The 12,932-nt window shown below is 42.1% G+C and overlaps 1 protein-coding gene across 1 annotated transcript in view; it reads left to right on the top strand.

Moving 5' to 3' along the window:
• The window catches only part of LOC124120542 (cell division cycle protein 16 homolog), a 63,478-nt gene that overhangs the window by 44,932 nt on the left and 5,614 nt on the right, over window positions 1-12,932 (top strand). Inside the window, exons 7-12 of the mRNA XM_046483388.2 lie at window positions 5,140-5,234; window positions 7,848-7,981; window positions 9,380-9,459; window positions 10,229-10,278; window positions 12,245-12,315; window positions 12,464-12,589. Of these exons, the coding sequence (XP_046339344.1) occupies window positions 5,140-5,234; window positions 7,848-7,981; window positions 9,380-9,459; window positions 10,229-10,278; window positions 12,245-12,315; window positions 12,464-12,589 (556 nt within the window). The remainder of the gene's footprint in view (window positions 1-5,139; window positions 5,235-7,847; window positions 7,982-9,379; window positions 9,460-10,228; window positions 10,279-12,244; window positions 12,316-12,463; window positions 12,590-12,932) is intronic.

Consider the following 12,932-nt stretch of genomic DNA (forward strand, 5'->3'; position numbering starts at 1 on the left):
ATATGTCAGATGGGGTTTAGCAGGACTGTCAAGGAGGTTTGCTATATGTTAGATGGGATTTAGCAGGATTCTCAAAGAGGTTTGATATATGTTAGGTGGGGTTTAGCAGGATTGTCAAAGACGTTTGATATATGTCAGATGGGGTTTAGCAGGATTGTCAAAGACGTTTGATATATGTCAGATGGGGTTTAGCAGGACTGTAAAAGAGGTTTGACATGCAGTCAGATGGGGTTTAGGAGGACTATCAAAGAGTTTGATGTACTGTCAGATGGGGTTTAGCAGGACTGTAAAAGAGGTTTGACATGCAGTCAGATGGGGTTTAGCAGGACTGTCAAAGAGGTTTGACATGCAGTCAGATGGGGTTTAGCAGGACTATCAAAGAGGTTGATGTACTGTCAGATGGGGTTTAGCAGGACTGTCAAAGAGGTTTGATGTACTTTCAGATGGGGTTAAGCAGGACTGTCAGAGGTTTGCTATATGTTAGATGGGGTTTAGCAGGACTGTCAAAGAGGTTTGACATGCAGTCAGATGGGGTTTAGCAGGACTGTCAAAGAGGTTTGACGTACTGTCAGATGGGGTTTAGCAGGACTGTCAAAGACGTTTGACATACTGTCAGATGGGGTTTAGCACGACTGTCAAAGACGTTTCATGTACTGACAGATGGGGTTTAGCAGGACTGTCAAAGACGTTTCATGTACTGACAGATGGGGTTTAGCAGGACTGTCAAAGAGGTTTGGTACACCAGTATTAAACGACAAGGTTTCAACTAGATGGGATAATTACGTCAACTGGGTACTGTAGACAAACATAGACACACAGGTGAGAGAATCGGGGAAGAGTTACCCACAGTTCCCCCATCTGGTAAGAACGTTACTGCAGGGAGCTCAATATATTAGTGTTATGAATGATTCCCAGATTACTATTCTCATGCTTGAGGTGAGATTGCTATCCAGTATAAGCACTGTACTGATGTACCGTGTCTGACCTACCTACTGGGCTGCAGATGGTGGCTTACCTGCATCGCTTGCATACCTGTGACCCATGCTGGTAGTGGGGATGCTCAGGCTGGAGATTAGGATCAACATTTCATCATCGTTTGATCATTTTCAGCATCAGGAAATAATAATTCAACTTTCCAAATAAATGTAATAATTGACTGACAACAGCATATTAAATGTCCATAAATCTTAATATTATTTTATATATTTATGTTTCTGTACCTGAAGAGTGGATCTCGGTTGTGAAACACTTCTTTACAATTAAATTTGTGCTCTTGCCCAACTCTCTGAACATCGCAGGTCATGCTCGTAATAAAACAAAGAATCAAGGGAGCATCGATTGTATCAAAATGGTGCCAAACAGTCAGTGGGAGCCTCTATAACTATGTACCTACAGTCACAGAAATTAACAAGTTAAAGTCAAATAATAGTCCAAACATTAAGTACACAGGGTGCTGAATGCTACTGTATGTATTTGTAGACTTAAAACGTCCTGCAAATGTTATGATTACATTACAGAGAAAGCTAACACATCATTATCATTATGATCATAATAAATATTATTATTTATTATCTAAAGCCTATCTATATATGCTATCTAAATGACATAATTGTGCTGGATATTTCTGTTTTCAAGTTTCTGTCCACATCAGTGATATATGTATAATGAGCTTTAAAGTATTGGTTGGGGGGGGTTGGGTAGCCTAGTGGTTAAAACCTGGTTCGATTCCCGGCATGGGTACATTGTGTGAAGCCCATTTCTGGTGTTTCCCGCCGTAACATTGCTGGAATATTGCTAAAAGCGGCGGAAAACCATACTCACTCACTTACTCACTTTTGAGATAATTAATAAATTTATGAAGCAAGAGGTTTTAGAGTTGCACTTCAGAGATTTAATCATTTCCTACTTTTTGTGGTAGTCTATCATGATACCAGTGGTATTGTCAGTCCGTATCATGATACAAATTGTATCGCAAGATGCAAGACGATACTCAGCTCTAATGTAAATAATCATATACCTATTAAGATTTCCTTGGCAAAAGCATGGAAACATAGTATCTAGGGTTTGAAATTGCGCATGGCACAGTTAAAATTGGGATGTTAATGGTTAAAATATGCTCCCTGTTCTTAATTGAAGGGTACACTAAGTGTTTAGAATAATATTTGATGGTTAAGTTGGTTGGTTGGTTTGTTGTTTAACGCCGCACTCAGCAATATTCCAGCTATATGACGGCGGTCTGTAAATAATTGAGTCTGGACCAGACAATCCAGTGATTAAAATCATGAGCATCGATCCACGCAATTGGGATCGATGACATGCATCAAATAAGTCAGCGAGCCTGACCACCCGATCCTGTTAGTCGCCTTTTACGACAAGCATAGTCGCCTTTTACGGCAAGCATGGGTTGCTGAAGACCTATTCTACCCCGGAATCTTCACGGGTTGGTCCCTTCAAGTTTGTTAACCATAGTCTATTCTTCCGATGATGATGATGATGATGATGATGCCAACAGTAATTGTTTTACTGTGTTCAGCTGTAACAGCACCTGTGCAATTGGCAGGCAAAGAACACTAAATCATGTACAAACGTTTTATTTTTATCCTAACTCTAAAGCCAAGCTGAAATTACAACGACACAGTGTGGTCGACACAAGGCACACATATTTTTTTTATGCTTTTAGATCTGTACCCGCGAAGTGTGTGAGCGAACTTCACATAGAAACGAAACAGAGCGACCTTTTCAGAAACTTAGCATACTTACAGAAATACAATCTGTGATAATATCCTTTTGTAATTGTTTTACTCTCTGTTTGTTTCCCAGGACACCGGGATGTATTTAATACCCTGCTTCGTCAATACAGTAAAGGGGTGGTGGGTAGCCGAGCGGTTAAAGCGTTCGCTCGTCATGCTGAAGACCCGGGTTCGATTCCCGACATGGGTACAATGTGTGAAGCCCATTTCTGGTGTTCCCCGCCGTGATATTGCTGGAATATTGCTGAAAGCGGTTTAAAACCTTACTCGCTCACTAATACATAAACAATATTGTGTACATGTGTTATTAGGAAAAGATGGTTTTTGATTTCTTTGTTTAGCCAAATGAATCAACCGCTGGATTTTCTGGCCCAGTCTTGATTATTTATGATATTGCTGTAATACCGCTGACCGTGATGCAAAACAAAATCTAAGACCTGTTGATTGTGTTACACAGTTCTTGCAGTAACCATGGCAACTCCAAAGGTGTGCATGACATTCATCCCTGCCACAGTGGAATTGTGATTTTCCAGACATTCAAAACATTTTGTTTGGATAGAGTGTCATTTTGTTTTGGAAGTTTGTAGAAGCTCTTCATAAGATGTTTCTTTGTCTCATGGCTTGGCCTTCATTGTGAAAATAAACAAAATGATTACCATGGCAATAGGGTATCTGAATATTACGGTTGTGAATTGTACATGTTCCCTTTGCGTGTCAGATGATTCACACCATTAACACGTATTCTATTTTGTTACTATCAGCAACATTTAGCTTGTATTGATAGTCATTTAAAAAAAGACAAAAGTTTGAAATTAATTTCAAAGACTCTACTTATTGGTGACATATTATTTTGTCCCTTTTTCAGTTGAACCACCCAGGTTAATATCTTGTACAGTAAACTACGGTTATAACAAACTCAAAGAGACCACTAGTGTTTGTTTGTTATAACCATAGTTTTATAAGCATATATTCTGTAAATGACAAGGACCAAGCCATAAGTTTGTTATATTCATCAGGTCATTATAAGCATGTTCATTATAAACGTAGTTTACTGTTTATTGTCAGTAGTGCATATCTTAGGATTCCCAGACTCCACGTTTCAGGAGCACAAGATCCTCGCTAGACTGCCTCCGTGGTCTCGTGGATAGAGTGTCTGCTCGGACCGCCTCCGTGGTCTCGTGGATAGTGTCTGCCCTGATCGCCTCCGGGGTGTCGTGGATAGTGTGTCTGCCCGGACTGCCTCTGTGGTCTCGTGGATAGTGTGTCCGCCCGGACTGCCTCCGTGGTCTCGTGGATAGAGTGTCTGCCCAGACTGCCTCCGTGGTCTCGTGGATAGAGCGTCTGCCCAGATCACCTCCGTGGTCTCGTGGATAGAGTGTCTGCCCGGACTGCCTCCGTGGTCTCGTGGATAGAGTGTCTGCCCGGACTGCCTCCGTGGTCTCATGGATAGAGCGTCTGCCCGGGTCACCTCCGTGGTCTTGTGGATAGAGTGTCTGCCCGGACTGCCTCCGTGGTCTCGTGGTCTCGTGGATAGAGTGCCTGCCCGGGTCACCTCCGTGGTCTCATGGATAGAGTGTCTGCCCGCACTGCCTCCATGGTCTCATGCATAGAGCGTCTGCCCGGGTCACCCCCGTGGTCTCCTGGATAGAGTGTCTGCCCGGACTGCCTCTGTGGTCTCATGGATAGAGTGTCTGCCCGGACTGCCTCCGTGGTCTCGTGGATAGAGTGTCTGCCCGGACTGCCTCCGTGGTCTCATGGTTAGAGCGTCTGCCCGGGTCACCTCCGTGGTCTCGTGGATAGAGTGTCTGCCCGGACTGCCTCCGTGGTCTCATGGATAGAGCGTCTGCCCGGGTCACCTCCGTGGTCTCGTGGATAGAGTGTCTGCCCGGACTGCCTCCGTGGTCTCATGGATAGAGTGAAAACACAGTACTTATTGTTACCCTGCCTGGCGCTCGGCATAGTGGGGTGTCTCATTGGACTAGCACTATAAAACCAGCACTATAAACCTCATCAGCCAGATTCTCTCCATGTATATGATTGGTTTATCAGCACCATGCCTGTGGGTTTCTCCAAGTGTTAAACTTCTACGACCTACATCACTTCAGGCCTTCTCACATTAAACTATTCTGCTATGAACAACTGACATTCTGTTCCGCAGTGTGTTCAACCAAACTCACTCACCTACATTCCCTTATTGTGTTTCCAGGGGGGCAGTCAGGTAGCCTAGTGGTTAAAGCGTTCGCTCGTCACGCCGAAGACCCGGGTTCGATTTTCCAACATGGGTACAATGTGTGAAGCCAATTTCTGGTGTCCCCCCGCCCTGATATTGCTGGAATATTGCTAAAAGCGGCATAAAACCTTACTCACTCACTCACTATTGTGTTTCCAGAGAGAAGCCTACTGGATTGTCTCCCCTTCCAATCCCAGTGTCCTGAGGAAGAGGTGGAGTTGGTCAAGTTTCTTTACGAAAACAAACTGAAGAAGGTAAGAATGTGACTGCTAATGTTAGTGTGCCTGCTAGAGGTGTTGTAATATTATCCATATATGTGGCCCACCCGGAGAAACGGGACTTAATGGGTGCGAGGATACGAGTGTGCTATGTCGTCATAAAGACGTTTGACGTTTGACTTCAGTGTAGATCGATATGTGTGATGTCATGTATCTCTGTAATAGTTATGAACTGAAGCTTGTGAATTGTATTGACCGCATCCACTAACATGTCAAGGGACCCGTGAAGATTCTCGGGTAGAATAGGTCTTCAGCAACCCATGCTTGCCGTAAAAGGTGACTATGCTTGTCGTAAAAGGCGACTAACAGGATCGGGTGGTCAGGCTCGCTGACTTGGTTGATGCATGTCATCGATCCCAATTGCGTGGATCGATGCTCATGATATCAATCACTGGATTGTCTGGTCCAGACTCGATTATTTACAGACCGCCGTCATATAGCTGGAATATTGCTGAGTGCGGCGTTAAACAACAAACCATCCAACATGTCAAGGACTTGACTTTCAAGCTTAATGTTGAGTACTGTACAATACAAAACTACTGTGTAGTTCTGAGTAGGCTCAAAACACAAGAAATGTCCCCAATTAATCAGTGTGAGAAGAAATCAAGTAAATTGCCAGGCTGCCATCAGGACTCACAGACTTTAGAGGCTGCAAGACCCGACCAAACTCTTCAGACCCTCAGGGGGCGGTCGGGTAGCCTAGTGGTTAAAAAGCGTTCGCTTGTGACGCCGAAGACCCGGGTTCGATTCCCGACGTGGGTACATTGTGTGAAGCCCATTTCTGGTGTTCCCCGCCGCGATATTGCTGGAATATTGCTAAAAGTGGCGTAAAACCATACTCACTCACTCACTGCCATGAGATCAGTCTGCCATGAGATCAGTCTGCCATGAGATCAGTCTGCCACGAGATCAGTCTGCTATGTGATCAGTCTGCCATGAGATCAGTCTGCCACGAGATCAGTCTGCCATGGGATCAGTCTGCCATGAGATCAGTCTGACACGAGATCAGTCTGACACGAGATCAGTCTGCCATGAGATCAGTCTGCCACGAGATCAGTCTGCCACGAGATCAGTCTGCCACGAGATCAGTCTGCCATGAGATCAGTCTGCCATGAGCCTACAGGCAGGCGCTGATTTCAAACACTGCCATTAATTGCAGCCATTATTTCCTATTTTAAACTGACATTGAAAAGATGGCGATGTATGTCACCAACCATGAAATGAGGGACCTCATGAGTGAAAAATCACTTTTTCACTTTTCTTTTTATTTTAAAACTACAGTATCTGGAACGCAAAAATACAATTCACAAGCTTCAATTCATCTTTAATACAGAGATACAGGACATCAAACATTTGGACTACTTTTCAGACTTATAACTGTTTATGTAATAATTGCAGTTTTTAAACATAACGTCTTTTGAATTGAAAGTAGACATGTTTGCTGAAAGGTTTTGATACAATATTTTTATTACATTACACGAGAGAAATAAGATGTTTTTGTACAGTCCGCACAAATGGCGTTCTTCACAGAAGTAAGTTGACGTCTAACGTCTTTATGACATCACAGCACATTTGTATCCTGGCGCAAATTAGGTCTTTTCACCTGGTGGGTCACAAATGTTGTCTGGATTAATGACTGCTGCCGCCATGGTTGTACGTATGTGTGCTGTATGGCGCCTAGTGCAAGTGAGTGGTGCATGGGTTTCATGTGGGTGCCAGACATCTATCATCTTCCCAAGGCAAGAGAGTTAACTGACTTTAAAAGTCCAGTTTCCACCCTTGCCGAACTAGGCTGGAATTACTGGACTCGATCATAGGGCCACCAGTGGCTATTACCAGTTATGTCCCTTCTAAGCCTCTCCTATGGACCAATCAGATTGCACCTCACGTATCACTTGCGTTTGCTTCAAACAAAATGGTGGCGCCGAGTCAGGACGATCTGATCGATAATCAAGATCTATATTGTGATAAAACGGGTCTTACATCGCGAAATGCATCAAATCACGTAAGCACCTTGATTAAAAACATGAAAAGATTTGGAAAATATCTGCTGACAACGAGTTGGCGGTGCACATGCTTTGCAAATCCTGCAATCGACCCAAATCTGCACAACAGTTTACGAACCGGATTTCGATTTCGGTGCGCGATTTTGATTTGGACTATGCATAGACTCGTTAGTCCAGCCAAAATGTAACTCCATAATACCAGCCTAGTTCGGCAAGGGTGGAAACTGGACTTTTATAGTCAGTTAACTCACTTGCCTTTGGGAAGATGTGTAGTCCTTGTCAAACTGCCCAATAGTTAAGACATCATAAGCACTAGTAGAAATTTGTCAATTTTAATGGTTTTGCTATATGTTATCATTATAAGGACTAGTGAACTAAAACTGTTAGTTTCTACCCCTGTACTCCTATCAATAAGACTCTGCTTTCCGGGAAGACGCAGCCATGGTCATCTGATGTTCTCCAATCATCGTGTCATTCCATGTAGCAATGTAATGTTTAGTGTACACATTAGATAAAAAATTGATGTGACCTCCACTGGAGGAGCAAAGAATGTTCAGACTCACATTTCTCCATCTCTTTCCAGTACAACAAGCCCGGGGATATTAACCTACCTTCCTCTCTCGCATGTCTCAATGACAACCTTGACATGGTCGTCAACCTGTCCGAGCGCCACTACTACAACTGTGATTTCAGAGAATGTTTCTCAATAACTTCAGTGTAAGTAGACAGTAAAGCCTTTCAGTTTTTCTTACCCTCCTGGGGGCACGGGTGGCCCAGTCGTCTAAGGCGCCACGATTCCCTCTGCAGAATTGCATCCCTTGGACACGCCAGAAACCTATGATTGTGGGTTCGAATCCCGGTTCGCCCCAATTATGTTTCTAGGTTTGTCAGCACCATACCCGTGCTCATGGGTTTCACCGAAGTGGTAAACGTCAGAGACCTGCATCACGTCGGGCTTTCCTCCCACATTAAGCTGACAAGCCGCGATATTACTGTAATACTGTTAAAAGCGGCATAAAACCCAACTCACTCACTAACTCACTCTTACCCTCCTGGTTTGAAAAACGGGGGTATATAGCGATCACCACGTCCGTCCGTCAGCTGCCTGTTTTCCGTTTTCCGGAGCAGAACTCCAAAACTGTTGAATATTTCATGTTGAAACTTTCTATGTATATATAAATCAATCTAGTAGGAAACTGGTGCCTTTTGATGATTTGTATTTTAGAATTTGTCTATGACGATAAGTTGGACTTAAACTGAAAATGAAAAGTGCTTGTTTCAAAACTTCCAAACTGTTGAATATTTCAGAATGAAACTTGCTATACAGATCAGTCTAGCAGTGAACTGTGCCTTTTGATGATTTAGGATTTTGAAAAATACTAATAGCATTTTTTTTTTCTTCACTGAACTGAAGGTATCCAATGGCAATGCCTCAAAGTAGCCAAACTCTAGGATTATCCTGGAAATTTTTACCTATGAGAGAACATCTCCCCTGGTGCAAAAGCAATGAGATTTTAATGAGATTGTTTGGCGTGTGATGAGATTTTACTAATTTTCAGAGATATTTCATCTTAACACATTGTGGAAACTATTTGATTTTTGGTACTTGTGACTCGAATAATGTTGCAAATAATGTTACTAGATTATAAAGACATATCCTCGGATATCCTATTTTCTAACATTAATTATTCCACTGCGAATACATGTATTTAAAAATATTAGCATTTAATAAGTTTAAACCAAAATTTACATTTGACGCATATTTCTTCTACTTTAGGAGAAATGACACTAATATTTCTGTATTTCTGTTCATTGTCGAATTGATGGGGAATTATTCGCGAGGACAATTATAGATTGTTTAGGGGGCATCAGCTGTTCATTTAGTTGTCACACAGGAGACAACAATCTGGGGTATTAGTTGCCAAACTCTATTTCCAAACTGCACCATCACCTGATGACACTTGTTAGTTTGATTACAAAATTGTTGGCCTAAATTTCAGTGTAAAAATTCTTTAGAAAAAATTCAACTTCCACATTAATACTGCTGCTAATGAATGAACAACAAACCTGTTTGACCACGGCGCTGATGTTGACCATATCCTGTTTGTCTTCCAGAGTTTTGTGTAAAGACCCCTACAACAGCAAATGTCTCCCCCTACATATAGCCGTGTTGGTGGAACTGAAAAAAGCCAATGGTAAGTTCTCCTGAAAAGTACCCGTGAAGATTCCGGGGTAGAATATGTCTTCAGCAACCCATGCTTGCCGTAAAAGGTGACTATGCTTGTCGTAAAAGGCAACTAACGGGATCGGGTGGTCAGGCTCGCTGACTTGGTTGATGCATGTCATCTATCCCAATTGCGTGGATCGATGCTCATTATATTAATCACTGGATTGGCTGGTCCAAACTCGATTATTTACAGACCGCCGTCATATAGCTGGAATATTTGCTGAGTGCGGCGTTAAACAACAAACCAACCAAATCTCCTGAAAAGTTTCTGGGTTCCGTTTTTTAAATTTAGGACAAAGTTACGTCTACTCTTTAAAAGCACTAACTTGAAGTTTATACTGATGTGTGCGCTAAATGTAACCATGGTAACACGTGTGTATAGGACAATGGACCCATTACTCTGGGTAAACAAGTCGTTTCACATTGCAAACTGTTCTAGTTAACCCCAAAGAAATGGAATGGTAGCCTAGTGTTTAGAACGTTCACTCATCATGCTGAAGACCTTGGTTCTGTTCCCCAAAGGGTATAATGTGTGAAGCCTTGAAGTATTGCTTAACGTAGTGTAAAACCATGCTCACTCACTCTTCAAAAGAAATCACTGGATTGTCTGTCCAGACTCGATTATTTACAGACCGCCATCATTAAGCAGAGTGTGGCGTTTAACAACAGACAAATAATCATCTTTACTGACCAATCAGAGGCCAGTTGCAGTGATGTTTTCTCTCTTTTTGTTTCAGCATTGTTTTATATAGCACATAAACTAGTGGAATTCTATCCGACAAAGCCAGTAAGTGTGTCACCATTTATACAAAATATTTATATTTATTTATTTAATATTTATATAGAAACGGGCTCCATCACGTCCGTCACGTTTCGTGTCCGAAGCATAACTCAGAAACCGTTCAATATTTTTTCATCAAACTTTGCAGGTCTGTCAAGTACATGCTGAATTGGTGCCTTTTCCTATTTAGATGTGGTGTCTTATTTTTTCCGATTCCATGGCAACAAGATGGACTTAGGTTCCAAACTCTCCTTTTTTTTACAATTTCCATGACAAGTTCCACTTCGGTTAAAAAAGGTTAGGGTTTGTTTAGATTTAATTATGTCATAAATTCTGCAACAGGGGCGGGGGATATAGCAAACTCTTGTTCTTAATTGGAATGTTGAGAATAAAATAGACCATCAAGACAATCCCGTCTTCCACCTTAAGAATAAAAGAAGCTGTTGTTATACTTGATACCTTAGTGTAGCCTTGATTTGTGGATATAAGGAAAGTGCACCGAATTTTGTGGTTTAAGTGTACGATTTTGTTTTGTATACTCACTAATCATTAATGAATCTATTCAGCTAAAGGAAAAGGCCGAACATTCCACTCAGGAGTGGAAAGTTTGTTTACCGAAGCCATTTGCATTGATCATCCATTCATGTGTACCGGTACACAAAATGTGACGTCACCTTGATTCGTGGATTACGTAGTATTAATATATCACTATGTACGACAGCCTGGTACAGTCAGTGTGTTATAACTACACAAGCAGATGAGATTCGAGAAAGTTGGTGCTTACAGTATCCTTTTTATTTGACTTTTTGTGAACATAAGATTTGGAATGGTTGATCTAGTGCTATTTGTCTCAATGTTTTAATATTTGATTTTACTGTTGGTACGTGTAATGCAGTGGGGGCGGTCGGGTAGCCCAGTGGTTAAAGCGTTCGCTCGTCACGCCGAAGACTCTGGTTCGATTCCCAACATGGGTCCAATGTGTGAAGCCCATTTCTGGTGTCCCCAGCCGTGATATTGCTGGAATATAGCTAAAAGCGGCGTAAAACCATACTCAATCATTCAATCAATGTAATGCAGTGATTCGGAACATCATTGTCAGCAGGGTGTGGGAGTGTGTACACCAAGAGTACCGCTGTGTGACGTCATGTGTGTGACGTCATGTGTGTGACGAGATATCAAAATAATTACTGCAATCCACGAATCAAGGTTATCTACAGATTTAGGTAACTGCTCTGTTAGCTTTATTATTATGATTATTAACATTTATTTCAAACATAATGTAATCATGTTAAATTTTTTTAATATTTGTAAAAAGTGTCGATCAGCAGCTTGGAAACCAAGCAATAAGATTTTATTCAATTTAGAAAACAAACACTCACGCACCTCCCTCTCCGACATTAGGGGGATGGGTCGCCCAGGAGTCTAAGGTAGTCATCGTATCGCAATTACATGGATCAATGCTCATGATGTTAATCACTGGATTGTCTGGTTCAAATTTGATTATTTACAGACCGCCGTCATATAGCTGGAATATTGCTGAGTGTGGCGTTAAACAAAAAAAAAAAAAAAAAACAAAACACATCCTTAACCATGTCACTTGGTGTGCATCCAAGATTTGAGTTTGTCATGATTGAGGGTTTGTCTGCACCGGTGGACATAGATCCCCCAGTGGGACCTGCCTCACTTCAGGCTGTGACAGGGGCGGTCGGGTAGCCAAGTGGTTAAAACGTTCGCTCGTCACGCCGAAGACCCAGGTTCGATTCCCGACATGGGTACAATGTGTGAAGCCCATTTCTGGTGTCCCCCCACCGTGATATTGCTGGAATATTGCTAAAAGCAGCGTAAAACCTCACTCACTCACTCACTCACTCACTCACTCACTCACTCACTCACTCAGGCTGTGACATGCCACGATATTACTGACACGGTGTGCAGCATTATACCCCTCCTCTCCCATCTCTGTGTTCTCCAGGTTGCCTGGTTCGCTGTAGGCTGCTACTACCTGCTTATAGGTAAAAGTGAGCCTGCCAGACGATATCTCAGGTACGTAGCTTCACTAACATTTATTCCAACAAATATAGTTATCTTATTTATAAATATATGTCCAGAAAATATAAAGCAAAATCCAAATGAAAATATTACATCACGTATATGTCCTGTATACAGACAAATGTTGATCCTCTGGTTTCAGTAAAGCTACAACACTAGATCGAGCGTATGGACCTGCCTGGCTGGCGTTCGGACATTCTTTTGCAGCAGACAACGAACATGATCAAGCCATGGCAGCCTACTTCACAGCCTCCCAGATCATGAAGGGGTGAGTGGAGTTGTCTCCCTTTACAGTTCTTAGGACACTTCTACAAAGTAATCGCAGTGCTACGTCTGTCCTAAGTCTGTGTAAAAGTATGGGGGTTATGATTGTCTTAGCGCTACAGCTGTCACAAGTCTATGTAAAAGTATGGGGTCACAATTGTCTTAGTGTTACATCTGTCGTAAGTCTATGTCAAAGTTATGAAGTTATAATTGTCTTAGCGCTACAGCTGTCATAAGTCTATGTTAAAGTTATGAAGTTATGATTGTCTTATCGCTTCATCTATCACAAGTCTATGTAAAAGTATGGAGTCACAATTGTCTTAGTGTTACATCTGTCGTAAGTCTAT

The sequence above is a fragment of the Haliotis rufescens genome, unplaced genomic scaffold (assembly GCF_023055435.1).
Source record: "Haliotis rufescens isolate VD_foot unplaced genomic scaffold, xgHalRufe1.0.p SCAF_47, whole genome shotgun sequence".
Lineage (NCBI taxonomy): Eukaryota > Metazoa > Mollusca > Gastropoda > Lepetellida > Haliotidae > Haliotis > Haliotis rufescens.